Genomic DNA, 27,060 nt, shown 5'->3' with positions numbered 1-27,060 from the left:
AACCTCGGTTTGAATTACCTGGTGTTCTAATAGAGATACGCGATATGGTCTACGGTGAAAAGGAGCAGCATCGCCAGTATTAATACGATGCCTGACAGCAAGCGACTGGCCTAAAGGGCGATTGTCAAAGTCGAAAACATCCCTGTGGGAAGACAAAACATGGTAGAGGTCTTCAGCTTGTGCAGGTAAAAGATCCGTTTATGTCGTTCTCGGAAGCTTGGGATCAGCACAAGAAGCAGATTTTGGAAACCTGGTAGGCTGAGATGAAGTGTCGGGTGAGAAAGCTGCCACGTGATGGTTATATAAAGGCTCAAGTTGGGCGAGGCAAATTTGCTTGGTTCAACCAAAATTAACGACAGGAATGCAAGTCTGGTTGGCCATGATAGTCAGAAATGTGTAAGGTATGGTGACATCATACTGCAGTGGAATGTCGTGCAACAAAATGATGAAATGCTCTCCATCAGGAACAGGCGGGGAAGACGACAGTTCGATATATCATAATGATTCAGGCGGCAGTCGACTAAAGCTGGTGGGACTTAAATGGCTGGGGTTTGTACCACAAGCATCCAAAAGAACAGGCTGTTTGAGGCGGAGGGTGGTGGCGGAGCAGTCAATAAGAGCCAAATACGCTGCGAGAAAATCGAGGCTGAGAATGAGGTCGTGCGGGCAATGGACAATCATGGTACAAAAAGGACAGCAGTGTGGCAGCTGGTGATGCTTACAAATGCTATACATACTGATGACAGGAAGAGTACTGTCCTCCGCAACGCATGAGGTTGCAGGAGTAAGGAGCTCTTTATTTCGTCGTCAGAAGGCAGCGCTCATAATGGAGAGGTGTGCACCTGTGTCAATCAGCACAGTGACAGGAGTGCCTTCAATGTCAACCTCAAGAAAGTTGTGGTTCGTAAGCAAACTAAGCAGAAGATTTGAGGGCAAGGCCGACATTGCAGCTTCACCTCCAGAAGCTGCAGTTCCTAGTTTTCCAGCTGGGTGTGGAGGGGCATGGATGAGGACGAGAAGTGATGGGGCTGGGGTGAAGGAGACTGACGACATCAAAGTGACGGCAATTGGCCGTAGCGAAAATTTGGAGCGGGGGCGTCAACAGCAGTATGATCGTGGCAAGAAGCATAAGGAGTAGCAGGTGCAGAGTTGCGGAAATAGGCACTTTTGAATGTTGGAGATGGAGTTGGCCATCGGTTGCGGCAATGATGAGTGGTGTGGCCAATGCAGCAGCAACGGAAACAGATGGGCTTGTCGTCAGAATTGTGCCATTCAGACGGGTTGCGGGACGTGGTGGGAAAGGACTGTCGGGTGAAAGGAGGGCTCCGAGAGAAGTGCTGCACGCTAAGTGCGTGGGTCAACAAGCACAGGGAGTCGAGAGATTCACGTTTTCAAATTCTTGACGGACAACAGCATGTTACAACAATCGTGGATTACAGCAATTGTGGCTGGTGATGGATCGGTGGGCAGCACAGAGTAGGATGGTGAATAAGCGGCCTCGAGCTCACAACGAATGGCGCACGTTACGTTGTCACATGGGACTGGCTGGCAGGAATGGTCCTCACAAGTCAACGTAGCAGCAGTATTGGGCATGCGCACAATGTGGGGAGTAATGTGACGACTCTTAGCTTGGGGGTTCGAAGGGGTGACATTCTTTGATAATGGCGTCAATAGCTGAAACGTTGCCAAAAACCAGCAAGTTGAAGGCATCACCTGCGATACACTTCATGCGGGCCGCTTTGTTTCAAACATCTTGTCGCCAGCTTTGCGGCAAAAAGCCAAGATGTTTTGTATGTATAAGACGTAGGGCTCAGTGGGATTCTGAGCACGGGTCGCAAGGGCCTTTTTTTCTAAGACCGTGTGCCCGAAGGGGTCGCTGAACAGTTCGTGGAATTTTTCTTTGAAAATGTCCCATCTTGGTTAAGTCATCTTCGTGGGTTTGGTACGACACTGGTCTGGTTGGGCCCAATAATGTATTGTGCAATGTCGCATGAGCGAAGTAAGCAGAAAGTTTGCATCCGTTCGTGAATATAGGATGTGTACTTCGGTGGTTTCAGTAAGAGCTGCTCTTGATCCAGCATCGACTAGCTTGTTGCCTGCAAAGCCACAGTGACCAGGTACTCATTGGAACATAACAGAGTGACTGTTTTGCTGTGCAGTGCCGCGTAGCTGTACTATGTCTAGGTCCAAGTCATAATACTGGTGTCTCTCACACATAAAAAATAAATCATTTGCAATAATGATTTTGCATCATAGAGCTCCGTCCACTTTCGGGGTGTTCCCTTATGGCAACTATATTTCTGCAGTGGTTGAGGTCATCCTGTGGTCTAATTTGAGGTGCCAATCAGATAAAAAAAAAAAAAAAAAAAAAAAACGACGTTAGCGAGCATGATCCTCCAGTCCCACCTGTTGTTATTGCTGACGCGTTCATAGAGGTTGATCCACTCTTCGACATCAGTGCCGTCCAAGTCGGAGAATAGACCAGGGTCGCGAGCGTGGTAAGCATCACGAGTGGAGCAGCCTGATGGGTCGCAGCTGACAGGGATGGGGTCTCATCTCCGGGAAGCATGGTAGTGAGCTTGATGCAGTGACCACTGCGGAGCTCTGTGGCAAGGACGGGGATTGCAAACCTCCACCAAGAAGTTAAATGTAGAAAGACAACACACAAAAGATGCTATTTACATTGTATTTACAAGAGCAGCACAGCCAGAGACCAAGATGAATACCTGCCAACCTGGCGAGATAAAAAAAACAGGAGACTTTTTATTCGCGCCAATGGGGGGGTTCAAACTTTCAGGCAGTGTTCGACGAGTCCTTTTCGAGGGACCTTGCAGCAGCAGGCTTTGCTCACTTCAAAAATTTGTCCGAGTAGCTTTGCTCAAAACATGGTCCAGACCGACGGCCCTTCACTAGCAGCAGGCGTTGGAGGGTTGTGTTGCATATTGATGAGCGGAATTCAGTCCTAGTTTTTCGCGCTGTGCTAAAATCCTCTCACACTCTGCCTTGCTATGCGGTATCACAAGTAAATCGAGCATCACCTTAGCAACTCGGTGAAACATGTTTTCCATCAGTGTTTCTCATTCTTCCAACCATAGACCACAGCACGTCCCACCTTTCTTCATTCAGAATGTGCTCTTGAAGACTGCACGCTTGAAGAGTGGCAAACTCAGCTTCGAGAGCATCTAAAGCGTCTTCAGCAGATTCATTGGAATCTCAGGGCAGCAGCTGAGGGAAACTCTGAATTAAAAAACAAAGACGCGAGAGTGATGCCTGTGAAATAAATTTCAGGTTGGCCACCTCTGCATTCTTCAGAGTTGCGTCGCCATCCATAACACTTCGCCTTGTCGCATTTTGGAAACATTTTCCATAGAAGAGGCCCAATGTGGTCACTGACACTAAGGGGTAGGTTGTGTTCGACGAGAAAACCCGTAAACAGGCACTCCACACGTATGACACTGTCGTCGCAGTTGTTCCGGAAAACAGTCACTATGTTGTCTTGCTGCTCAGCGGTGCGCTGTGGAAACGTGCGGTTTCAAATCGCCTTTGCCACCGTGTGCTGACGTCGCATCCACACGTTGTACAAAATGCATAAGGCTCTCCTTTTTTTGATGTCAAAAAGCACAGAAATTCAGAAGTATAAGATCGCAAAAACTTCTGCAAATACCTTTTCTTGGGCTTTGATAGCGCCATGGCATCAAACACACGAGGACTAACTTTACACGGTGAACCGCATACACACGGCCTAGCCAACACTAATCATACACACAAGCAGCAACGCCTTACAAGCAGCAGCAACAAGATGCACCATGGAGGAAGGCCTGCATGAAATGCATGAAATGCATGAGCTACATTGGCTCTGGCTTTGGTCGGCTTACTAGGCCCCGTAATCGGCTGCTTAGTCGATGATACCGATGATGCTAGTGCGGCCATTGTTGATGATGTTGACGATTACGATGTGGCTTTAGATTTCGCAAGATATAAGACAGTGATCGTACAATCGGAAAGTTCAGTCAAAAATCAGGAGTCTCCGGGGCGAATCGGGAGGGTTGGCAGGTATGAAGATGGTAACCAGCTCGTGCCAAGCCCAGATGCCTGTATTTGTCTTCCTTTGCTCCATGTCTCATTAGCGCCTGTTGTATTGCAACAACATATTCCAACTCCACATAGTGTAAGCACCATTTTTTTTTTCTGATGTGTGTGCACATTGGGCACTAATTTTTGGTGTAATATTGTTATAAACTGAAATGTTAGAACATGATACTTCAGGTGTTAAAGTGCCATGACAACACAGGAAGTTTCTAAATATGCTCTAGTCCCAAAGGTAGTCATCACAGTCTGAAACCCACCAATGCCAAACCACTATTGTTGGTGAGTGCAGAAATTATTATTATTTTTTAATATTTAGATTTGTTTGCATTTATGCTGCTGACCTACTCCATCGAGACCATATGTGAGTCAAGTATGCACTGCAGACAATGTCTGCATATGTGCAGTAAAATTTAAATACAAAAGTATGAAAAGATTGACATATTGGTGGATTACGTATTTTTGTACCTACTACAAGAAGTATTATAATAAAACAAGTATTCTGAATAGCATAGTTGATAGCCCTAACATTTAAAGCAGTTGTGTGCAAACTGTGCCCATTATATACACTTTGAATTGATAAATTAACGGTGGAAGGTAAGCTTGAAAGTATACTCACTACTTTGTGCCTGTTTTGTCAACTGGATAGCTTGCTGTATGGTTCTAAATGCTGGAAAAAAGAAGAAAAGATTAAACTTTATATAAAGTTAACTGTGGAGACTTTCACGTAACACTTCTACATATTTTTTTTTTATTAGCTGACAGGCACTCACATACTAAATGCATCACACTTGGAATATTTAACCAGGCCTTGTTAGAAATTTTGATTCTACACGGCAAGTTGCAGAGCACCACCCAGGTACCACCAGATATTTTTAATACCATAGTGCAAGGCCATGGTGCAAAGAGCTAACCACCTAATCAGCAGCCACCTTTACTGTCTTGCTGCATATGTGCCCTCTGCTGGCAGCTCCAAGAAGAGTTATGTTTTCTATAGTGGCTTCAACCAATGGAACACTTCGCAGACACAATCCTAACTGTGCAATCTGCACACCCCTGTTGTTCGTTTGCGATGCCTAAATATGATGGGGGGCCACCATGTGAGCATGAAAAAAATTAATTCAACTGCTAGGCTCATCACTGAGCACTTGCCAAGGAACCACATTTCATACACTGAGGCATGATACGACAGTACAGTTACTGTACACGGTTCCAAAGCGAGCATAACTCTCCAAATGCTGCTTTCAACAAAAGCAGCTCCATGGCTGCAGCAGTCCAAGCACCACAAAGCTGGTACAGCTAAGTAACGCTGGAAATAGCAGCACCTGCCATACTCTGTCTGGCATCTTGTTTATATGAAAATTCCTCAACAATTATTTCTGAAATTCGTTTACCTTCATCTTCGCTCACTGTATCTTTTTTTTTTGTTGAACTTTAATAGTGGGCTCATTGATCTTGGATTTTTTTTTTCTCATCTGACATTCTGTTGATTGTGGTGTAATTCAACAGATGGCACTACAATACTCAAAAAGAATCTACATGAGGCTATGCCTTGGCACATGCAACAGGGTGTTCCCATGTGTTGTGAATAGATTTAACAGCTGCAACTGCGCAAATATAGGTATTTAGTTTGTAGCCAGGCATGCTTGAGCATTGCAGATAGTGCATAGAAAAAGTCACTCTTTGCTGGTGTTGCACCAAGTCTGGCTTTCGCAAGCATAAAGTTTTGCTTTCTTATGTTAGCCTAAACAAGAAAATGCGCAAGAAAAGTACATGTCACATGGGTTATTTTTTATTGAAGCAAAGCGAATGTACGCCAGGTGTGTCAGGAAAAATTTAGGCTAGAATTAAACTGAAAAGAGCAGAAACAGGAAATTTTTTCTGTCAGCACATAGTTTGTGGTGGTGGCATATACAAGGGAGTCCCAGCTAACTTTAGCCAAGGTTTGAAATATTCCAAAGTACTTGAGGACGCAAAGCATGTTGTTGGCTATTGTATGGAGCAAGCCACACTATTTTTTTGTTCTCTACTTAATTGCATAATTGGTCAAGATTAACCCTTTCAGTGCCAGGTTTTTTTCAGAGGTGACACACCCCCAGTGCTTTTTTTTTTTTTTCGCTGATACTACAAAATGAACACAATGGCTTATTTTTGCTTACGCAGAACAGAAAGCAAAAATGACATGGTTAGTGAAAAATGTACTCTTGGTATCTGAGGGGAGAGTGTGGAGAAGGTAAAGGTATGTCAGTAACACGGCAGGACAGAAACATGGAAATGTATCAGTACATCAGAGCACTGAAAGGGATAATTAACCAACTTCACAAATATCAACTTTAGGGTGAAGCATGCAATGAGAAAGTTGTGGAGTTCTAGAAAGCATCCAATTCAGCAGCTTTGAACTTCCTCCTTGTTGCACGATAATTTTTTCTGCATACAATAACGAAAGTTTGCAAAATGTGGGGGAAAAAAGAAGCATGTGACTATGCCCGCTTGCGTGCAGCAATAGCAGTGCTCTCAAACACGCCACATATGAATTAACTGTGTGGTGCCTGGTCTGCTTGTTGCTATCATGAACCACCCCAAGGGAAGCACATCACTGGTGTAAATGCACAGCCGACACCTCTGCCACTGCCCTGCCACTTTGTAAGTGGCAGCACACCAGGCTTAACTGCTGCCCAGACAGCAGCATGAGAGTTGGATGACACCCTATTTGACCCCATCAGCCCCACCTTACACAAATGCCTATGAGCCTAAATGGACTCGTCCACTTACAGGAACAATGAAGGATATATTATTTAATGTGCATAAGAACCCATAAACTTACCCGCAACAAAGCCAGCTATAAGAACAACCAAAGTGCTGTTGAATTCAGCGTAGTTGGCACTAAATTGGATGCTATTTGATGCAAATTGCAACATCACAGAACATGCCAGCGGAAGTGTGCACTTGGAGCTGAACACTGCATTACATTGTGGAAGTGCAGCCCACAGGTCTACGAACAGCATAAACATAAATACGATCCCCACAGCTAGAGCACCTAAGACAGTTGACACTGTGCGGCAGGCAGAGACTGAAACACGGAGTGCACTGCAGTGGCAAAGGTGCATTTAAATGGTCACTTAGAGAATACCACACTTCTAGATTCACAGCATAGACAATTGAGTCAATGACTTGTGATGGACGCTTTGCTTTCACATACCCGAGCAAAAATGTTCAACTCGCATTTCAACAATTAGCTTCCAGCTTAAATTATTTGGATGTGGTTTCAGGTAGATTAGGCGGCTCACACTTGCAACTGGTCCTAACTACAACTGGAAACAAGCTTTTGTTAAAACGTTTACACTAGAACCAGTGGCTGCAACTTATCCCAGTTTGATCTACTGGTTCCAGTATGAATGGTGAAGGAAACACATAGCTAGTTATAGCTGGGGCCAGTCGCTTACTGGTACCATTTGGGTCTCACACAATGGTTACGGTTGGGACTGATCTACTGGTCTGAGCTGTGATTGGTGAACTGGTTCCTTATGCAAAGTGGAACCAGTCACAAGCGGTGGACTATAATGTCATGATTTAAATTTCTGTTTATGGGTGTGTGAAAGTTTGCATGGAAAAGGTTTATCCAGCGGAGCTTTAGCACAGCACTCAAATGGCAGGATGTGAGAAATTTCAGAGTAATAGCTCTCCTGTTTGTGTACGCATTTTGCAATCCGAATGGACAAGTTGGTTCCAGGCTCAACAGGGCTCCACTACTGATGAGGCAGCAATGTAACCCAAGTAACATGGAGATTTGCACAGCACTGGCATCAGATGGCACAGGCCCAGCACCCAAAATTTATGCAGATATCTACTCCGGCCCGCTTCACCTTGCAGCAACCATGATGGTGTGCATTCGTACCAAATACATGCTTCCATATAACTGAGAAGACTGGTCTATGCAAGCTGTTAAGTAAATATTGGTCTCAGTAGACTGCTAAGCGCAGCTCAATTGATACTGTAGCGTATGTGACATAAAGCAGGGTTAAAGCTCTGACACATGGATTCTTTTTTTTTTTTTTTTTTTGGCAACCTGCTGCTTTTTGAGAACCCAAGCCACGGCAAACCACAGTGCAACGGTGGAACAAAACGCACAGTGAACTCTGCTGACTTTATTAGGAAGAATTAGGAAGTGTTAATGCCAAATCCCCAACAACTCACAATTATATGTTAAGTGTTATCAGCTGGAAATAGCCTGGTCCCAGGTCAAGCTGTCAGTCAAAGGGTCACAGTACAATCATAGCCTTGTCCATTTTGTCCTGAAGCACTTAGCTAGTCCTATACATAGGTTAACTGGCCCCAATGTTGATGTCAATGCCTAGTTGCCTACTAGCTTGAAACAGATTACTTAACTGGGTCCAGCTGAAACAAGTTTTATTTCTAAGTCATCCTAGTGATTATGTGAACTTGGCCCAATGTATACCAGATACCTTTTGACTGGTCCAGCTGAAAGTTTTGTTTCCAAGAGGTCTCAGTAAAACAATTTTGCTTGGATACCAGCAACATTGTTCTCCATGACTTGCTAGGTGCTGGGGCATGATCGTGCAAGCATCTTCCTTTTCAAATGTTTGCCTTCTTTTCATCAATAGGCAATCCGCAAAATTATGCGGGGGAGGGCACAGAGGAGTGGGCACAGCTCTGGAAGCTTGTGTCAATTTGTGTTATGATGATATCATGTTTCTGGAGCATAAATAAAGCTTTTATATTAAAGCTCTTTTTTTTTACTATTGCAATATAATTTGCACTGGAAAAGTTGTGTAAGAAAATGAAGAAGTTACCAGCCTCATAATTTTAGGTGCCTGAAAAAGTGGTGGCAACACGATTGTCATCTGCTCCTGCATGTTGGCATCTTGTTCCCTCTTCCATCATGCTGTCATATAAGAATGTTCATCTGGGCCCCCCACACATAGCAACACCAGCGAGAATTGCTTTCATGGAATAACATTCATGTCTGGTGAAAGTGTCCTGCGTGCTCGGTCCTGAGCTGATGCGGAGAAAAGAATTGTGGGCGCAGCTCATAACGACATCTGTGGAACACTGGCAGCTTTTCTGGAAATGTACGAGCATCTTCTGCTGTGAAGCCACAACATTTCCAACATGACAAAGGTGAGTGAGATTTTGGTTCTCATGTTACAGATATAGTTTGTGCTTACAGAAGCAGCTTGCCCATTCATGGCTGTGCTATGCCAGTGCACACCTTAGTCACTTGAGGAGGCTTTTTGAAAGGGAAAAAGCTGTGAAAGTGAAAAAGATTTGTGTTGATATTAGTGGTGGCCAAATACTGCAAAAGCACAGGGAAAGCCCTGCCCACACCTTTGGAAGGAATAGCTAGTGCAACTACTACATAGAAATGCTTTTGCAATGAGTTGATATGCATACTGGTACCTTGCACCTACAGTGCGGTTTTATTTGGGGTGCTGGTATCTAATGCTTATATATAAAGTGGCCCTGACGCATGTGTACCGAGGCGCTGGGCAGACAGCTCCATTATTCTGTTTTCATTGTGCAAGATCAGTTAGCTCTACATGATCATTTTTAAAACATGAGGTTGACATGCCATGTTCATCGCTGTGCATTTCTGAATTGTCTCCAAATGTTTTTTACATACAACAGACACCCATGGAGGTGTCCACAGACACACTACCAGAAACCAGTGGCATATCACATAAGCTCGAACTTTGATCCTTTTTATTGTCTTTCCTTGAGTGGAAAAAAATTGTGGAAGAAACCATCAAAGATGATTGTCGAAGTTAGCGACAGCAGGGGCCTTCAATACTTTCTATCTGGTCATGAAACTTCCACGAACTGGAGCAGACACCGAACAGATGCCACAGGCATTCTGTGCGCACGCTCAGTATTGTGTAAGGGTCGACTGCCTGTATCAGCATGTGAATATTGTCAACACAACGTGTAAATCGCCACTCTGTTTCTGTTTAGAAACTTAAACGCAAACAATCTGGAAACAACTACAACCCCTTGTCTCATTTCCAGGTTCAACTGTGTTAATAATTCAAACTGTACACTTGGACTGCACCATCTTTAGAAACCAACAACAGAGCAAGTTCAAATCACACTTCTATGTAATTGTGCGTAAAAAAAACCGGCGTTTCAAACTACCAAAGCTAACCAGCTTATTGAGTAACCAAGCAAACAGGTAATTAGTAAACTAATTATCACACTAATAACTAAGTAATATACCAACTAAACTAAATAAATTAGGTAACTAAGAAAACGAATTAAACTAACAAACCTAACCAACTAATTACCTAACCTAACTGAAATAACGAAATTATTGTCTAATAACCTACCTAACTATAATGACTAAGCAAACACCAATTAGCTAATTACACACTGAACCAGCTAACCACATGTACCTGCTTATCCAACTAACTAGATAAAGTGCAAGCAGAGACAGCCAAACGAAACAATTTGCGTAAGGAAGGCTAACAGGGGGCGACGTCAACCATAAAACGGTGCCATGTATAATTTAAACACAAACGCACGCCACATTAAATTATTTTGCCAAACGTTCCCATTGCATGTTTGATCTACAAGCATGCTGAAATCAATGCGGGAGAGGGGCCTTTCCTCGTGAAAGATTTGCATGATCGCGTTGCCTGGCCATCTGGTGTCGCAGATTGTTCACCTTCTACTCATGCCAGCATCTTTGATGCCACCTTCTGTCCCTATATGAAAACTTCGAGGAAGTTTCATGACCAGATGAAAAGTATTGAAGGACTGTGGAGATAGCTTTCTTGTGAAAATATGGGGAAATTACAAAGCTTTCCAGTGTGCTCGTGCAGAAAATAATCTTATGGAGATTTCGCAGCTTGCCGATATCAGCTGAACTACAAATAGGTGGCATAGCGAGTAGGTGGACCAGATGGTCGTCGACCAGCAGGTTGCGCGAGCCGCACCAGTCAGACAGCACCTTTATAGCAACATCATAGTTTGCTTCAGCGAAGCTGATTCCCTGAATTGCTGTCTCAGCTGACCCAATCAGGTACGTCGGCAGATATTTAAATCTGTTGATCTTGGCTAGCGAGTTATTGTCCCGAATGCTTGCCTGGTACTGGTCCACATGCTGGGCATACAAGGAAAAGCTAACACTACATATGAGTAATACATGCGCTTGAACTGGCAGAAAAACTAATGTGGCTGAACCAGTGTGGTAACTTGTTCAGTTATTTTCTGGAGCTTGCTAGCACCTCTTGTCACATACTTCAAATAATTACTCTTCCTTAGATACTCTAACAACGATATACTTATGCCTGTTCATGCCAATACCATTCTGACAAAACTAATTCAAACTGTCTTCCACCACCCCTGTGGCTGTGCTATCTCTCATGAAAAAGGCCGATTGTTAACGAAAAAAAAAAAAGATAAAATTTTGTTGCTTGACAATACATCAGCAGCATACCATACACCATGTATTTTAACCAAAATTTGGAAGGAAAATACGATGTGCTTCGCTGGCTTTCCATGACAAGCTGAGGAGGTGTTGAACAGTGTGTCATGAAGAAATCTTGCTCTTATGCTCCCGACTCTGCACAGTGGATGTTGACATGAATTGTAGACGTTGACGGGCTACTCGATTTGAGACGCCATGGGTTCTAGGGTGGGGACACTTTTATCAGATTAGGTCATTCTTTTAAGAATAAGCTTTTCATTATGCACAATCTCTTGTGATGTCATTCCCTGCTGGTGTTTAAGAATCCTATGCTGCTAAACTCAGTAGACCTCTATCGTACTAACGAAGGTTGGTACACTACTACAGAATTAGGTGCATTGTGATTGGTAGGCTATTCACAAGCATTTAACCAGACAAAGGTATAACCCGAAGCATGTGTCAGTGCAATTGTAATCTATATGAAACATTGTGTGTACCAAATATGAGGGTAATTTATTGTGTACAATGTGCAGCATACAAGAACGCTCACTATCCTGTTTGATAAATAAACAAGTGGGTGTGAAAAAAATATATATATACTGTGGTGCTTGCCAACAATCGATAAATGAAAATAAAGAAACAATGAGTCTGTTTGACCAACATGATAAAAATATTTGCCTCTCAAAGAGTGGAATGTATCAAAGGGGCAGTCGTTTCTTCTGAGGCAGTGATTACGAAGCAGGAAGTGGCACTTCTTTATTTGGGGGAGGGGGGAGGGTAATGCTATTTCTTTTTTGCGAGACTTTAGAGCGGGCTGAGTAGGTATTCCATGACTAATAAACTAGAAGCGCAAAGGAGCCGCCAGACACAACTTGCACTTCACGTTTAGTGACCTTTTTTCTACCCCGCTGCTACTCTAAAATGTGCACCAGCAAGGAATTCTCGTGGTAAATGAAGTTTGCTTATTTTAAAAAAGGCACATGTGCCATGACAGCACGAGGAGGACTTGGCAGGGGAATGGCAATAGGTAATGTTGAATTCCAATGGCGGAGTCGGAGCAGCCAATGGACTCCGCGAGCGAGCACTCGACTCTGGCGCAGAGCAACGCCTCCAGATCTGTGAGTGGAACACAACCTGCGCCGCTGGAGCAAGGCGGAAGCGGAAGCTCTATCACCGAGTTACCCGGGATACCTTGCGTGTTGTCATTTCCTTCCGCTGTTTGCTCCCAGCACCGCCGCATCGGTCACTTGTCTCTTCAGCGCCGTTCACCTGTTGTTTTTTTTAAAAGTGCGGAATGGATATCTTGCCAAGAGTGCAGCAGCTTTTGCTTCCTCGCGAGTTGTGACCGGTGGTGCCTCCCAGCAGACAAACGTGGTAAAGGAAATACGTCACGCAGAGTTCCGGTCCACTCCGCCGATTTTGGTGGAGCATCTTTTTCTGCTCTACGGACCGACTCCCGCTCTGAATCCCCTCCGACTCTCTCATTGGAACACCTTACTCCCACCCTCACTCTGCCATTGGAACAAACCTGCTCCGAAACGAGCAGAAAAACTTGCTCCGACTCAGCCATTGGAATTAAACATAAGAAACAGCTAAAACAAATTTCCCCATGTGTTGAAAGTCAGATGATGGGGAAGCCTCGCATGCTGTAGCCAATCAGTGTACAGGAAGAGCTGGTGTGGCAAGAGTGAGCAGAAAAGACTAGGACAGTAGAGCAGGTGAGGAGGTGGCAGCAAAATGTGAGAATATCACTAGTTCAACGATCACGCTCTCACCTCGCTGTGTGATGTAGCACAAACACACATTACATTGCACTAAGGATCTTTTTCAGTCTTATTTTATTCTGATCACCTGTTGTGCCATGCGGCCATGGTTCACCGGCATGCAAGGCAATCACGAAGAGGGAGGCGGACCAATTAAGACAAGACAGTAGAACCTCGTTTATACGATCCCGTTAGGTATGATTTCCCGGCGCCAACGTTTGCGAACACAAGAACTGACCCAATAGATTGAGTTACACTTACTTTTTTACCGGTCCACACCTTCCCGGAAAACACGATTTTTCGGCACAAACGTTTAGTACATCGCCAAATGCGATCGTATGATTTGTTTCCCGGCCGCTAGGTCCCATGTAAACAAGAAAATGCACGAGGCGCGTGCGCGATCGCCAACAGCCCGCGGCGGTAGCTTCACCGCAATACTCGCTCGCCCGTCTCACGTGAAAACGCCAGCGCACACACTCAGCTTCTTATTCTGGTACCAGCAAATCTCCTCCGGGGTCACCGCACTCGCAGTTACGGCCGCCAAACCTAATGCCGTAAGCATATTCAATTATCTTTTTACAGCTCGTGGGACGTAGTGCCGTTGGTAGCGTACAGAACGCACTTAGTAGGCGATAACCCAAACGCACCGCCGTTCCCTGCTGCAGGCGGCGCCGTGAGCGTCACGTTTCGCTTCGGCGACATCCGGCGTCGCCACGAGACCGATCGCCAGCCGTATGCGCGCTTAGCGCGTGTTGTATGCGTTTGTCCCTAGGCGCCCCGGCATGGGCGCGTTAGTGCGGCGTCGCAAGTTGGCGGCTGGACGTAATTATATTTATTCAATCGTGTTTTTTACTAATTGAAACAACGTGTCATTATTTCGCATTATTGGCGGCGCCTCCAGGACACCCAAGGGGTAGCGGGGGGGATCAAAGTTGGAAGCAGGGCGACCCGTGGCAGAACAGCAAAACAGAGGCCTGTGCGTGCTAGGGGTGTATAAGATCGGCAGTCCACTATCGCGGACAGCCAATTTCTTATGCGAACACCCCCTGGCACGCTTCGGCCTCCGAGACCCCAACCCACGGGCCGCCCTGCTTCCAGCTTTGATACCCCTGCTACCCCTTGGGTGTCCTGGAGGCGCCGCCAATAATGCGAAATAATGACACGTTGTTTCAATTCGGGCAAGCGCGGGCGGTTTTCCGGTTTAGCGGGGGCGCCAACGTGAGCGGCCAGATTGGTGGCGCCAGCTGGTGGCGCAAAACTCAACCACACAAACACAGAGCTAATTACTATATTCTGCTTAGCTGCTGGCGTAAATTTTCGACAGTGGCGTAATCGTGTTCACAATTACACCGCTGCCAAAAATTTGCACGGGTGGCGAAGCAGGATATGGTGAGTTACTGAAGTTTTAACTATGCGTTTGTCTGGTTGAGCTCTACAACACCAGGCGGCTTCACCGCTCACGTTTACGCCACGACCATCCGGTAATCCGCCCAAACCGCTCCCGTTTACCGGAATAGCGTACAAGCTAAACGTCTCTATTATAACCTGAAGTGCTCTCCTGAGGCCTCCATTTGCCGGTTACATGTGCCCTCCTGGAGCAGTGCTTGTAAAAAAAGCAATCTACACGCTTCGGCCTCCGCGGCCCCAACCCACGGTCCAGTCCGGGTTCTAGCTTTGGTGTCCTGGAGGCGCCGCCAATAATGCGAAATAACGACACGTTGTTACAATTAGTAAAAAACGCGATTGAATAAATATAATTACGTCCAGCCGCCAACTTGTGACGCTCAGATCAGCACTACCGCGCACCGCGACTTCTGCAACACCTTTGCCTTTGAAGGTACGTCGGACAGACTTTCTCGCGCCTGCGGCGCTGAGCAGTCATCGTCACCAGCGGCCTTTCAGCCACTTGCTTTCAACCGCGGTTGCTAAGGCGCTCTGACTTCTAGATTTTCAATATATGCTGCCCGGGCAGCATATATTGGTCGGTTGCTACTCCTCCCAGAGAAACATCTGTGATGTTATTTACAAAGTACATTGCCGTAAGGCGCGAGAAAGCTATGATCCGCCACGGCTGACTTCGCAGACTGTCTGTCCGGCACAGCGGTTGCCAAATCGGGCGTCAGTGCCCGCTGCTTGACCTATATTCTGTTCACTGACTACGGCCGCGTTAGGTAAAATAATTTGAAGAACAAGTGTAAAATGTAAATTACCGCGCCGGCAGCTAGCGTCCGTGCGTACAGAAACTCGGCCCCAGTTCTCTCTCGCGCCCGCTCTTATTCGCGCCTGCGCACAAACGGCTGGCGATCTCTCAAATGAACGTCTCGTGGCGTCGCCCACCAGCTCGATTTCGTTGCCATGTTGAAATACTAGGGCGGTAGGAAAACAAAACGTGTCTCGGGCGGCCGATGCCCCAGCAACCCGACGCGCGTCGGTGTCTCGTGCGCAACGATTCGCATTACGTAGGTGTCAACTACAGTAGAGCGTGTCAAATTTTTTTAGTCACTTTGGATCGTAAGTTTTCTCGGTTGTACACTTTTCCACACGTTTCTTCCCCAAAACGTATGAACGAGGTTCTACTGTATACAGCCTGTGGTCGTACTGCAGATATTCAATCATAAGCTTTAGGTCCGTTCGATTCACCTGCACCACTGTGAACCAGTTCACGGCGGTTCACGAGAAGTTCAGAAATTGTGCAGCTCGATTTCTTCGGTGCAGGCACAGCGCGACACTAGAAACGAATGTCAAGGTGCAGACGCGGCGCAGGCGTTCTGTTTTTTCCGACTAATGTGCACGGTGTGCGTAAGCTTGAGAAGACCTGAACTACTGGGATGATCGGCTGCCGAGGCGTAAGTACAGCCGTGCTTGCGTAGACACAGCAGGCGCACGTAAGCGGGGTTTTAACGGTGCATGTGTCGTCTGCTGTGCGACTCGGCACCGATAGTAGAGAGGGTGCAGGAAAATCGTGAACCAGCCCTGCACTTTTCCTGCATGTTTTGAAACGAACGGCGTGGTTCACCGCTGAAAAGATTGACAGTGTGCAGCACCTCGTGACCTGGGGTCGTATTCTGAAACGATCCACTTCGGCGATAGTGACGTTCAATAAACCAACCTGCTGCTTACCCGTGACGACTCCATGCACTACCAACACATGCTCTCGAACGCTTCACAACGCACGTGAGAACGCAACGTGCGAGTGCAGGACTGCTCGGGTGTGTTTTCTTGTGCAATGGCCGCATTGCGGGTTCTGCGCACTGACTACGGCCGCTTTCGGTAAAATAATTTGAAGAACAAGTGTAAAATGTTTTATTTTAATGAATAAATTGCACTACAACTCACGCGGTTGCGAAACAACATCTTTGATTATATTATAAAGCGACACACTGTTCCTGTGTCTCAGCCAGGCACGTATCCAAGGGGAAAGGGGGGCCAGCCCCCCCACCCCGAAATTAAGCGGCATACGTTTCAGTTTTACGCCCTATTTACGCCCTCCACGCCCACGCCACCACTCCTCCTACACATTCCTAAAGCGCCGCCAAATCAATGTTAAGACTTGACAGCTCTTCGGCGGTCAACAGTTCGCTTCCTTTTTCACTCGTTTTGGATGGCGGTAGTTATCGGCGTCTCCTGTGGTGTGAAGGCCAGCTTTCTCAACGATTCAGTGCCCGCGCGATTAACTCGAGATGCGCTTAGTAGTCGCCATCTATTCAACGGTCACGCGCATCGCTGTTGCTTCGTTAGTTCAACCTTCTTTGTTTAGACTGATCCACGGACCAGGAAAGGTATTCGGTTCGTGATCAGCTGGTATGTCTGCTCGTGGAACGAGTTGCGGCCGGAGAGAACGGCAGTTGCCTTTCACTTTTCCTTTTTCTTCATTATTTCCTCGAGTGATGGCTGGCCGCGACGCTGGCAGATCCTCGGAACCATATACCCGCGATATGGGTTGGATAAGTTGAAAAAATAAAATAATTCGAGACAGCGTCCATCATCATACCCTGAAATAACCCTTAAACCCATAAGCAATATGACTGTCACCCGTTACCTCCTCTGGTTTTTCCCTAATTCAGGGTGTCTACCAAGTTGACATCTCAAAATTCCCTGAGTTTTCCAGGTTTTCTCTGGGTGCCTTTGCAATATTCCCTGAGTGACCCAGAACTTTGTTTTATGTCAAGACGGGCCGACACCACGGCGCCCAATGCTTTCACTCTCTAGTAAGCATATAAAAAAAAAAAAAAACGACTTAATCCAGTTTGAATATTAAGGAGTAGTGTTTATATTATTCAAAAAGAAAACAGAAGGGAGGGGTTAGTAAAATGCCCACCGAATAAAATATCTTATAAAAAAATTTTAAACCCATTGCAAAATGAGTCTAACATTCTCAAATACAAATAAAATGGATAGGCACACAGAAACCGATATTTTCGAACATGAGCTATTTCTAACTAATAGCAAGCTCATTGACATAAGGCCAAACTTTGTCACAAGTGAGATTCTCTCTCAACAGCTGGTAAGTCAACCTCAACTGTCCTGACATATGCTGAAGCAAGATAGCAAGGTGGGCGAGCTGGTTAGGATTCATCATACTCTTGGTAACAGCGCAACGGGACACGGAGAAAAGGCAGAAACACAACAACACGGGCGCCCGTGTTATCGTGGTTCTTCCTTTTGTCCGTGTGCCTTTGCGCTGTTACCAAGAGAACGATGTGCCCTGACATACTCTCAGCCCGCGCACAACGCCTCAGTGTTGCGTTTCACTGCTTTAAACAGTTTATTTTAGTTTGGATAGAGGGACACCTGCGCCTTGGCTTCAGATCAACACTTTGCTTTTTTGATCTCAAGCTCCTTCAAAGAAGCGGCGGCTCGCTTCCTTTCCCGTTCATTTCTCAATGTGTAGGTCCTTCCTGTTCGCGTCCTCCTTGCGCCGCACGTCCGCCCCACGGACCATTTGAAGCATCCACTTCGACTGCCTAGGGGCCGCGAAAACGTCCGAAAAATCGGGCAGTTCGAAAAAATGAATGCATGTCTTTCACTGCCCTTAAAGGGAAGCTGAAACGGTTTTCAATTTCCATGAATTGCTGGGGTTGGGAAGAATAGACCTATTAATTTACGGTTCTGAAATTTTTTCTTTGTATTGCCAATATAAGGGGCAGAAATCTCTAAATCCCCACCCGTGGACACGCCCCCGTCGCTTCCCGGAGCGCCGGGTGAGGAGGCAGCCGGAGGAGAGAACCGGTGAGAGTGACGTCATTCCCGGGTATAAAGGGACGCCAATCTTTCTTCAAGGTAACATACACTTGCCAACATTTCATGCCCTCCCCCCCATGTGCCTCCACGACACCTCACGACACTACCAACGTTCTGGCGCCATACACAGCTTACTGGTGCATATTTAACGCAATTAATAAATTACTTTAGCCATGAAATTAGACACCAAATAATTCACATTACTAAATCACTAGACAACTAATCCATCACATAAATTACTGAAAAGTATTTCAATTACTGTAAGTAATCCAACGGTTGTCATGTTTGCTGATATGCATGATATGCTGAAATTCATGACATCCATGCCTTGCACTCTTTCAGGGTCTAGCAGAGCACCTTGAGAACCGAGCCCCTGATGAACCTGTTCCACTACCATCACCAATCGAAGAGGTTGAAGCAGTCAGTGTGACACAGGCAGATAATGTTGAAGAGTTTGAAGTAGCCAAACGCGGCACTTATGTTCGCGACCATGTATCAACACGCAAAAAAACCACGGAACTTTAAACAAGCAGCGGCAAGGTGCATGACATCGCGGAACTGCACCCGTGTTTACAATCTAATGAGATGTTAGTGCTCCGGCATTCTTCCAGCAGCAGGTTCCCAGTGACACTTTAGCGCGTTTTTCCCCCGTCATTAGATTGAGCAGCTACATGAAAAGACATATGTCCCAGCTAAGATTTCCAACGCGCGAGAAGGCGCACACATCACTCTCGCTGTTGGCACACTCAACATCGTCGTTGCCGCCATCGTTTTCTGTATCGGCTGTCGGTTCGAACATGTACGGCGAAAATACAAGCTCTCCGAGACAGCGGAAACGTTCCATAATGCTTACAACTCAGCTGTGAAGCCAGAACAGAACAGCGTGATACGCTCTGAAACGGCGGCGCCAACCGGCGATCCCCGTGAATGACGTCAAAGCGGTCCCGACCAATCACGGGCAACAGCGGCGTTCGCGCGATGTCCTGAGGCTCTGGTGCGCGTTTTCTTGCAAAAAAAAAACAGCCGCTTGCGTTTGTTTCCGCCCTTTTTAAACGAGATATTCGTGTTCAGTGGACTCAAAACTGTAGAATGCCGCAGGGAACTCATTTTTTTCGAAAAGTGTTTCAGCTTCCCTATAAAAACTCAAGTGGCCACAGGCACATTCCAAACAGCTCCGAAGGCCTGCCAGTAGACTTAGTAGGCTATTGGTGCTCGTACTGTGAAAGGAGATGACGGGTGCACGCGTGTATAATTAAGGAATAATACTGTGTGCCGTGACAACTGCCCCTTCCCACGCTTATGCTTCAACGCAATACTTTTGCGCATGCTTCACCGCGTAACATTTATGTATTGAGGCGAAGCTGACTTTCGAGAACCAGCTCCCGCAACGCGCCGTGCTTTCCGAGCTTCGAAGCCAATCGCGAGGACAACGAAGGCGGAGTCTGTGCCATTGCTGACAGCGGCGAATTCTATAATGAAAAAACACGGCACAGAAACGGCAAGAAGCTTAATACCGAACGTCAGAGCTGCTAGGTCTAGCGTTGCGGCGTTAGTGGCTGCGGCTGCCAGCGGATCTGCATGCGAGAACGCCGGTTCGAGGCGGCGAGGTAAACAAATTGGCGGCGGTGGTGGCTTTGGTTAATGCCGTTTAGGACCTTCGGTCACGGCAAAAAGTTCCGAAAATTGGACGGCGAAGGGTTCTTGCGTCCGAAAGTCGGTCGTTGACTGTACACTGACAACTCCTCCAGCCGACAACACGGCGTCAAAGACGATTCGTTATGATTCCTCTGTGACTCGAGCCAGCATTGCCGCGACTTTCACTCCCTTTCAACAAAATTCCAGCTAATTTTCCCTGACAGAAGCACAAATTCCCCGAGTTTTCCCCGAGTCATCATCATCATGATCAGCCTGGTTACGTCCACTGCAGGGCAAAGGCCTCTCCCATACTTCTCCAACTACCCCGGTCATGTACTAATTGTGGCCATGCTGTCCCTGCAAACTTCTTAATATCATCCGCCCACCTAACTTTCTGCCGCCCCCTGCTACGCTTCCCTTCCCTTGGAATCCCAGAGTATTCCAGACTCTTCAAAATCCCTGAGAATTCCCGGTTTTCCCGGTTGGTAGACACCCTACCCTGTATTTGTATAGCACCTTTCGTGCAAAATTGGCAACTGAAAACAAGTCACAAGGAGTTGAGAAATTAAGCGATCTAATAAGGGAGAGAGTCGAGGCAACAGCCAAACAGGAAGGAAAAGCGAAAATTAACAAATTTAACCGTTGTTTATGAAAATATTTAAGGATCAACATTTTTTTATTTAACAAGGAAGTAGAGAAAACGTCGCCGAAAAGGAGAGCGATTCCGTGTGTTTTGAATGACGCGTCTGCAGTTGTCAGTCAAGCCGCCTGACGTATCCACTTCTCTGCTGTGCTTATGTAGGTGTTTTTCTTACCTTCCGCGGTGGGCGCAGTACGTCTAGAACCGCAGCGTCCTGCGCTCTACCCGGTTGTACGGGACTGGCGGCGACGCACCGTTACGCAACTTCCCAAATAATACGAGTCGGTTTTGGCATTTAACTAAATAGAGCAGAAAACGAGGGATCCAAAAGAACTGTGGTTGATCTGCAAATATACATTTATAATTCTTTCAGAGCTAATTCAAAAAAAGCTACTACAGTCGGATGCAACTAAAGTTTGCAGTGAAGCCCCGCCCGCGCCCTCGCAACCGCCAGCCACTGTTTCCTTGCGAAGCTGCAAATAATTCGTACTTCAAAGTTTTCCTGTTACCCAAAAAAGGCTGTAACCAGAAAAATAAAATTACTAGGGCGTAATATTGTTACGGGCGAAGGAGACCGTTTACAACCCTTACGAATGAAGGGGACCGTTTACTTTAAGTCGCGAAGGTGAGCGCAAGAGCGGCCAGCTGGTTGATCAGCTCAGCGTCGTTCTCTTCTTCCTTCCCCCACTCGTTACCGCAAGCACGTTCACCGGTCTTCGTTTTCTTCATGCGTAACATTCCTCTCGTCGCAGACGAAGCCCGCCGGGCGAGTCAATCCATTTGTCGTAACGTGAACAATTTCAAGCGGGCGACATGGACCACTTGTGTCTTGGAAGCTCTTCTACCACTCGTCGTGAGGCGAGCTATGTTATACGTGACTTCCGTGAGTCTGTTAATAATAACGTACGGTCCATCGTAGGTGGCCAAAAGCTTTTGGCATAACCCGCGTTTCCATACTGGAGTCCACAGCCAGACTAAATTACCAGGGCGATAGGTTACCGGACGGTGGCGAATGTCGTGGCGTGCTTTTGATCTGTCCTGCGATGCCAAAGTGCGCAAACGAGCAATACGACGAGCTTCTTCGGCAAGGCAGAGAGTCTCGGCAACAGTGGGATTTTCATGACTACAGAAAGGGAAAATAGTGTCAATTGTGTGCCGGGGTGGCCGTGCGTACAGCAGGAAGAAAGGGCTATAGCCGGTAGTCTCGTGCTTGGCGGTGTTGAACGCGTACATGATAAAAGGCAGTACGTCATCCCAGTTCTTGTGGTCGAATGAAACATACATAGATAGCATGTTTACAATTGTTCAGTTGGTACGCTCCGTAAGTCCATTCGTTTGTGGATGGTATGGTGTCGAGTGACGCAAATGGGAATCACACAAAAGAAGCGGCTCCTCTACGACGTCCGCTATGAATTGTCATCCACGGTCGCTGATGATCCCGCGAGGCGGACCATGTCGCAGGATCACATATTGCAACAGGAATGTTGAAACGTCAGTGGCAGTTGTGGAGGGCACGGCCGCCGTCTCGCAGTAGCGTGTGAGGTAGTCGACGCAAACAACTATCCAACGGTTTCCCTTGGCTGATTTTGGAAATGGGCCTACGAAGTCAATGCCCACTTGTTGGAAAGGCGTGCTTGGAGGCGGGATCGGCTGCAGGAGACCAGCTGGAGCAGTAGATGGCCGTTTGTGGCGCTGACACTGCATGCAGCTGGCCACATACGTCTCAACAGACTGTCGCATTCCTGGCCAATAAAAGCGTTCCTGAATCCGGTAGAGCGTCCTCGCCGAACCTAGATGGCCACACGTAGGGTCGTCGTGCATAGCACTCATAATCGCTGTGCGAAGGCTCTCCGGTACCACTAGGAGAAAACGTGCGCCAGTGCTGGAAAAGTTCTTCTTAGACAGGAGTCCATCACGTACACAGAAATGGTTTGCTGTCGTCGAGGCGGTCGTAGCGGTGAAGAGCGGTGTTAATTTATCGTCTTTTCGCTGTTCGGTTTTGAAGCAGTCGAAGTCTGGAAAACGCGGCGACACAGAAGCCACGAGGTGATCGAAGTCGTCGGCGTCTCAGTCCGTAGTGCTAAGTGGCATACGCGAGAGGCAGACCGCATCAGCGTGTCGTCGACCGCTCTTAGAGACGGTGAAGCTGTATTCTTGCAGGCGGAGCGCCCAGCGGGCAAGGCGGCCACAAGGGTCACGAAGATTCACAAGCCAACACAATGAGTGGTGGTCGGTGACCACTGTAACGGGGCGTCCTACAGGTAAGAACGAAACCGCTGAACCGCAAATATTACCGCGAGGCATTCTTGTTCCGTGACAGTGTAATTCTGCTCGGGCCTACTTAATGAGCGGCTCGCATATGCGATCACGTGTTCGCGGTCACCGTAGCGTTGAACTAGGACGGCACCAATACCTATGCCACTGATATCCGTATGGAGTTCCGTCGGAGCTGAAGGACTGAAGTGCTGAAGAACCGGTCGTGACGTCAGCAGAAACTTCAACTGACGAAAAGAAGAGTCACACTCCGGAGTCCACTCAAAGGGGGTGTCCTTTCGTAGCAGGCATGTCAGCGGATACGCGACGTCGGCGAATTTAGGAATAAATCGGCGGAAATAGGAACAAAGCCCCAGAAAACTACGGAGCTCCTTGACAGAGCGCGGTGCACCGAACGCTTTAACGGCTGCTGTTTCCTGGGGATCAGGGCGGATGCCATCCTTGTCGACGAGGTGCCCAAGCACAAGGGTTTGGCGCTCACCGAAGTGGCATTTCTTAGAGTTTAAAACTAGACCAGCGTTTCTGATGCAGTTCAGGACAATATCCAGACTCGAGTTGTGTTCGCTGAAAGTGCGGCCAAAGATGACGACGTCGTCGAGGTAGCACATGCAGATGTTCCACTTCAAGCGGCGCAGAACAGTGTCCATAAATATCTCGAAAGTTGCCGGAGCGTTGCACAATCCAAATGGCATCACATTAAATTCGAAGAGCCCGTCAGGGGTTACAAAGGCAGTCTTCTCCTTGTCGTCAGAATGCATCGGAATTTGCCAATAGCCGGATCGTAAATCTACTGAGGAAAAGTAAGAGGCGGAATGAAGGCAGTCTATTGCGCCATCAATACGTGGGAGTGGGTACACGTCCTTTTTTGTTACAGCATTCAAACGGCGATAGTCGACGCAAAATCTCCAAGATCCATCTTTTTTTTTAACAAGAATCACTGGAGCTGCCCACAGACTCGCTGACTCTTGTACGACTCCCTTTTTCATCATTTCGTACACTTGTTCGTTGATAATCTGGCGCTCTGATGGTGAAACACGATATGGCTTTTGTCTAATCGGATTTGCCGAACCCGTGTTGATGGTATGGCGCGTTCGAGACGCAGGGATTGCAGGTATTTTGTCCTTCTGCGCAAAGTCGAATACCGAAATGTGCTTCGAAAGCACACCCACTAACGTTCGGCGTTCACTCGTGCTGAGCGATTTATTTACCATCGACAAAAGGGCCGTTTCCGAACTGTGGCCATCAGGTTCTTCCGGCACATCTGTAAGTTCAGCCACTGATAAGGACGCGACGAGAGGAATAATTACAAACTCTGTCGTAATAACATGGCCTCCCAAAAACACGTCAGCACTACACACCCCAATAGGTCGCAACGGCTCGCCACTCACTCCACAGAACTTTGAATCTTCGTCCCATTTAAACAAAACCTTTCGCCCTAACACGTGTTTAAAGGAGACATTCATGACCGAAATTGTTGCGCCTGTGTCCACCAGAGCCATCACAGGGACATTATCTACAAGCACGCGCACTTTGTTTTTCAGCATCAACACAGGAGGTATTTCTGTCAGTAGCACGTCTCCAGCGACCTCACCTCCATCGGCCGCGCTAGCTAGTTTTCCGGTGACGAAGGGGACGTGGTGCGACGCCGCGGGGAGGGAGAACGGGGAGCACGACGTTGCGGTGGTGTCAAACTCCTGTCAGATGCCGGGGAGCGATTCCGGGAGCTCCTCAGCCAATACTCGTCGCCAGGTGATACGTGTGCTGGCCACGGGGCACCGTGTGGACGTTCGGAGGGCCGAGAAAACTCCGAGGGCTGGCCATACCACGTGGTCGTACGCTGGTTGCAAAACCGCGATATATGACCCGGGACACCGCAGGAATAACACACCGGGAGAGGTCGAAACCTTGGTTGTTCCTCGATGAAGCGGATATTATCATTTTCCCGCGTGTAGTGGGTTGGTTCGTGGCGTGTGTCACGACGATACATGGGGCGTCGAGAAGGCGTGCGCTGAGCGCGTTCGTCATAGCGCGGAGTCGGAGGGCGTGTTGTCATCCTCGACTGTGTGGCTGTGCTGTATTCTATGGCCGCTGCGGTAACCATCGGTTGCCAAGGGGCCGAATGTGGCACAGTCATAGCCTCACGTGACGTGTACACGCCATGGTGGTCAGTAGTTCAATGCACCATCTCTTCGTGGCAGGAAAGTTCCTCGCGGACAATCTGTCGGATAGTCGGAGGAAGGTCGAGGCAAGGGCTCGTGTCCACACTGGCAACCGTCCTAACGTTTGCCAACCGACCAAACTTTGCGTAATCCGACGCATCTTGAGCGTTTCAAAAGTTCTGCAATCCCGAATGACGTCGGACAAAGAACTGAGGCTTTCCTTTCAGCAAATGTCCAACTTTATCTTCTTCCGACATGCGAGCACTGACCACCTTGCACAGCTTTAACACTTCTTCGATATATGTGGTGGATGTCTCACCTGGTAGCTGCGCCCGTTGCGACAGTGTCTGCTCCGCACGCTTCTTTTTGGCGACTGAGTCCCCAAAACACGCCTTTAACTCGTCAACAAAATGTTCCCACGTCGTAAGCGCGTCCTCGTGGTTCTCATACCACACGAGGGCGGTATCAGTCAGGGAGAACACCACATTGGTGAGCTGAGCGGTTGCATCCCACCCGTTGGATTTGCTCACTCGTTTGTAGTGGACGAGCCACTCGTCGGCATCTTCCCCCGCTTTGCCTCCGAAGGTGGGTGGAACTCGGTAATATGGCAGTGGACTGCTAGGCGCTGCCCTCGGAGTGGTTCCTTCTTCTGGCATGTCGAAGACGGTCACGGCTGATGGCGGGAGGCCGGCAAGTCGACGGCTTCGACGAAGCTGCGGCAGTGACGGTTCCGTTGTTGTGAGCGGTACCCCGCACCTTCACCACTTTGTTACGGGCGAAGGAGACCGTTTATAACCCTTACGAATAAAGGGGGCCGTTTACTTTAAGCCGCGAAGGTGAGCGCAAGAGCGGCCAGCTGGTTGATCAGCTCAGCGTCGTTCTCTTCTTCCTTCCCCCACTCGGGACCGCAAGCACGTTCACCGGTCTTCGTTTTCTTCATGCGTAACAATATTATACGTTTTCCCTCGCCTATTATAGGCGAATGGCGAAAGCCTAATTCTTTATTGAACTAAAATAAAATGTTTGCTTCTCTACAACTATATATTGTCAAGTTTCACTTCAGTTGGCCGTGAAGTTTCATTAGTAAAACGGGTTCAGCAGTGAAATGAACTGTTCCGCAGACTTTTGAAGAGTGAAATGCTTAGACTCCATACACTTTGTCCATATTTGTTGCACACCTCATTGCTTTTCGTCGGTGAAATGACTCTTCAAAAACAGCAGACGCTTCGGAGGTATCAAGTACGACGCCATTTAGAAAACGCCGCATGACGACGATTTTGTTTGCTTCTATGATTCACTGGCGGAGTAACACAACCCCGCGCGGTTTGTGTGCCCTTGTTGCCAAGTGCTGTTTTTTTAAGTTGCATTCCACTATATGAATCTTTATTTTATACTTTCGCTTGTTTCCTTGTTCTTGGCAGTGTTCTTCCTACGCTTCTTTCCTGCGCGAGTCCATTTGACACGGTTTCTTGCTTGCCAAGGAGAGGTGTATATCACACGCGTACGTGTGAGATACAGCTTATTTTATTTCTTTTTCGTGGGTTTACGCGTCTTTATGGCGAATGGTGGGCGCTATTCACATTTGTGCTAGTAAAGCCCCCCCCCCCCCCCCCCCCCCGAAAAAAAATCCTGGGTACATGCCTGGTTTCAGCCATCGTGCACCGCCAGCGCGGCTTCGCCTGACTAGTCTTTACTCCACCACCAACCGGGGGCGCTATTCTCGACACGCATGGCGGCTGCACGACCGCCATTATCCGCCATGTTGACTATCTGATTGGCTGTGGAGAGTTCACGTGCCTTGAAATTTGTGCCGGAAAACGGAAGTATTGCAAAATGCAA

At 47.4% G+C, this 27,060-nt stretch overlaps 1 protein-coding gene across 14 annotated transcripts in view; it reads right to left on the bottom strand.

Annotated features, from left to right (window-relative positions):
* The window catches only part of LOC126546064 (WW domain-containing adapter protein with coiled-coil-like), a 397,851-nt gene that overhangs the window by 131,117 nt on the left and 239,674 nt on the right, over nt 1-27,060 (bottom strand). For all 14 annotated transcript variants that reach the window (XR_008608402.2, XM_055061222.2, XM_055061221.2 and 11 more), the window contains one exon: nt 4,706-4,756. Coding sequence is in view for 13 of the 14 variants with exons in the window: in XM_055061222.2 (XP_054917197.2) it covers nt 4,706-4,756 (51 nt within the window). In the remaining variant the exon portion in view is untranslated. The remainder of the gene's footprint in view (nt 1-4,705; nt 4,757-27,060) is intronic.

Source organism: Dermacentor andersoni, chromosome 1 (genome assembly GCF_023375885.2).
Source record: "Dermacentor andersoni chromosome 1, qqDerAnde1_hic_scaffold, whole genome shotgun sequence".
NCBI lineage: Eukaryota > Metazoa > Arthropoda > Arachnida > Ixodida > Ixodidae > Dermacentor > Dermacentor andersoni.
The sequence above is the reverse complement of the archived record's forward strand: the minus strand, read 5'-3'. Positions and strand labels throughout refer to the sequence as shown.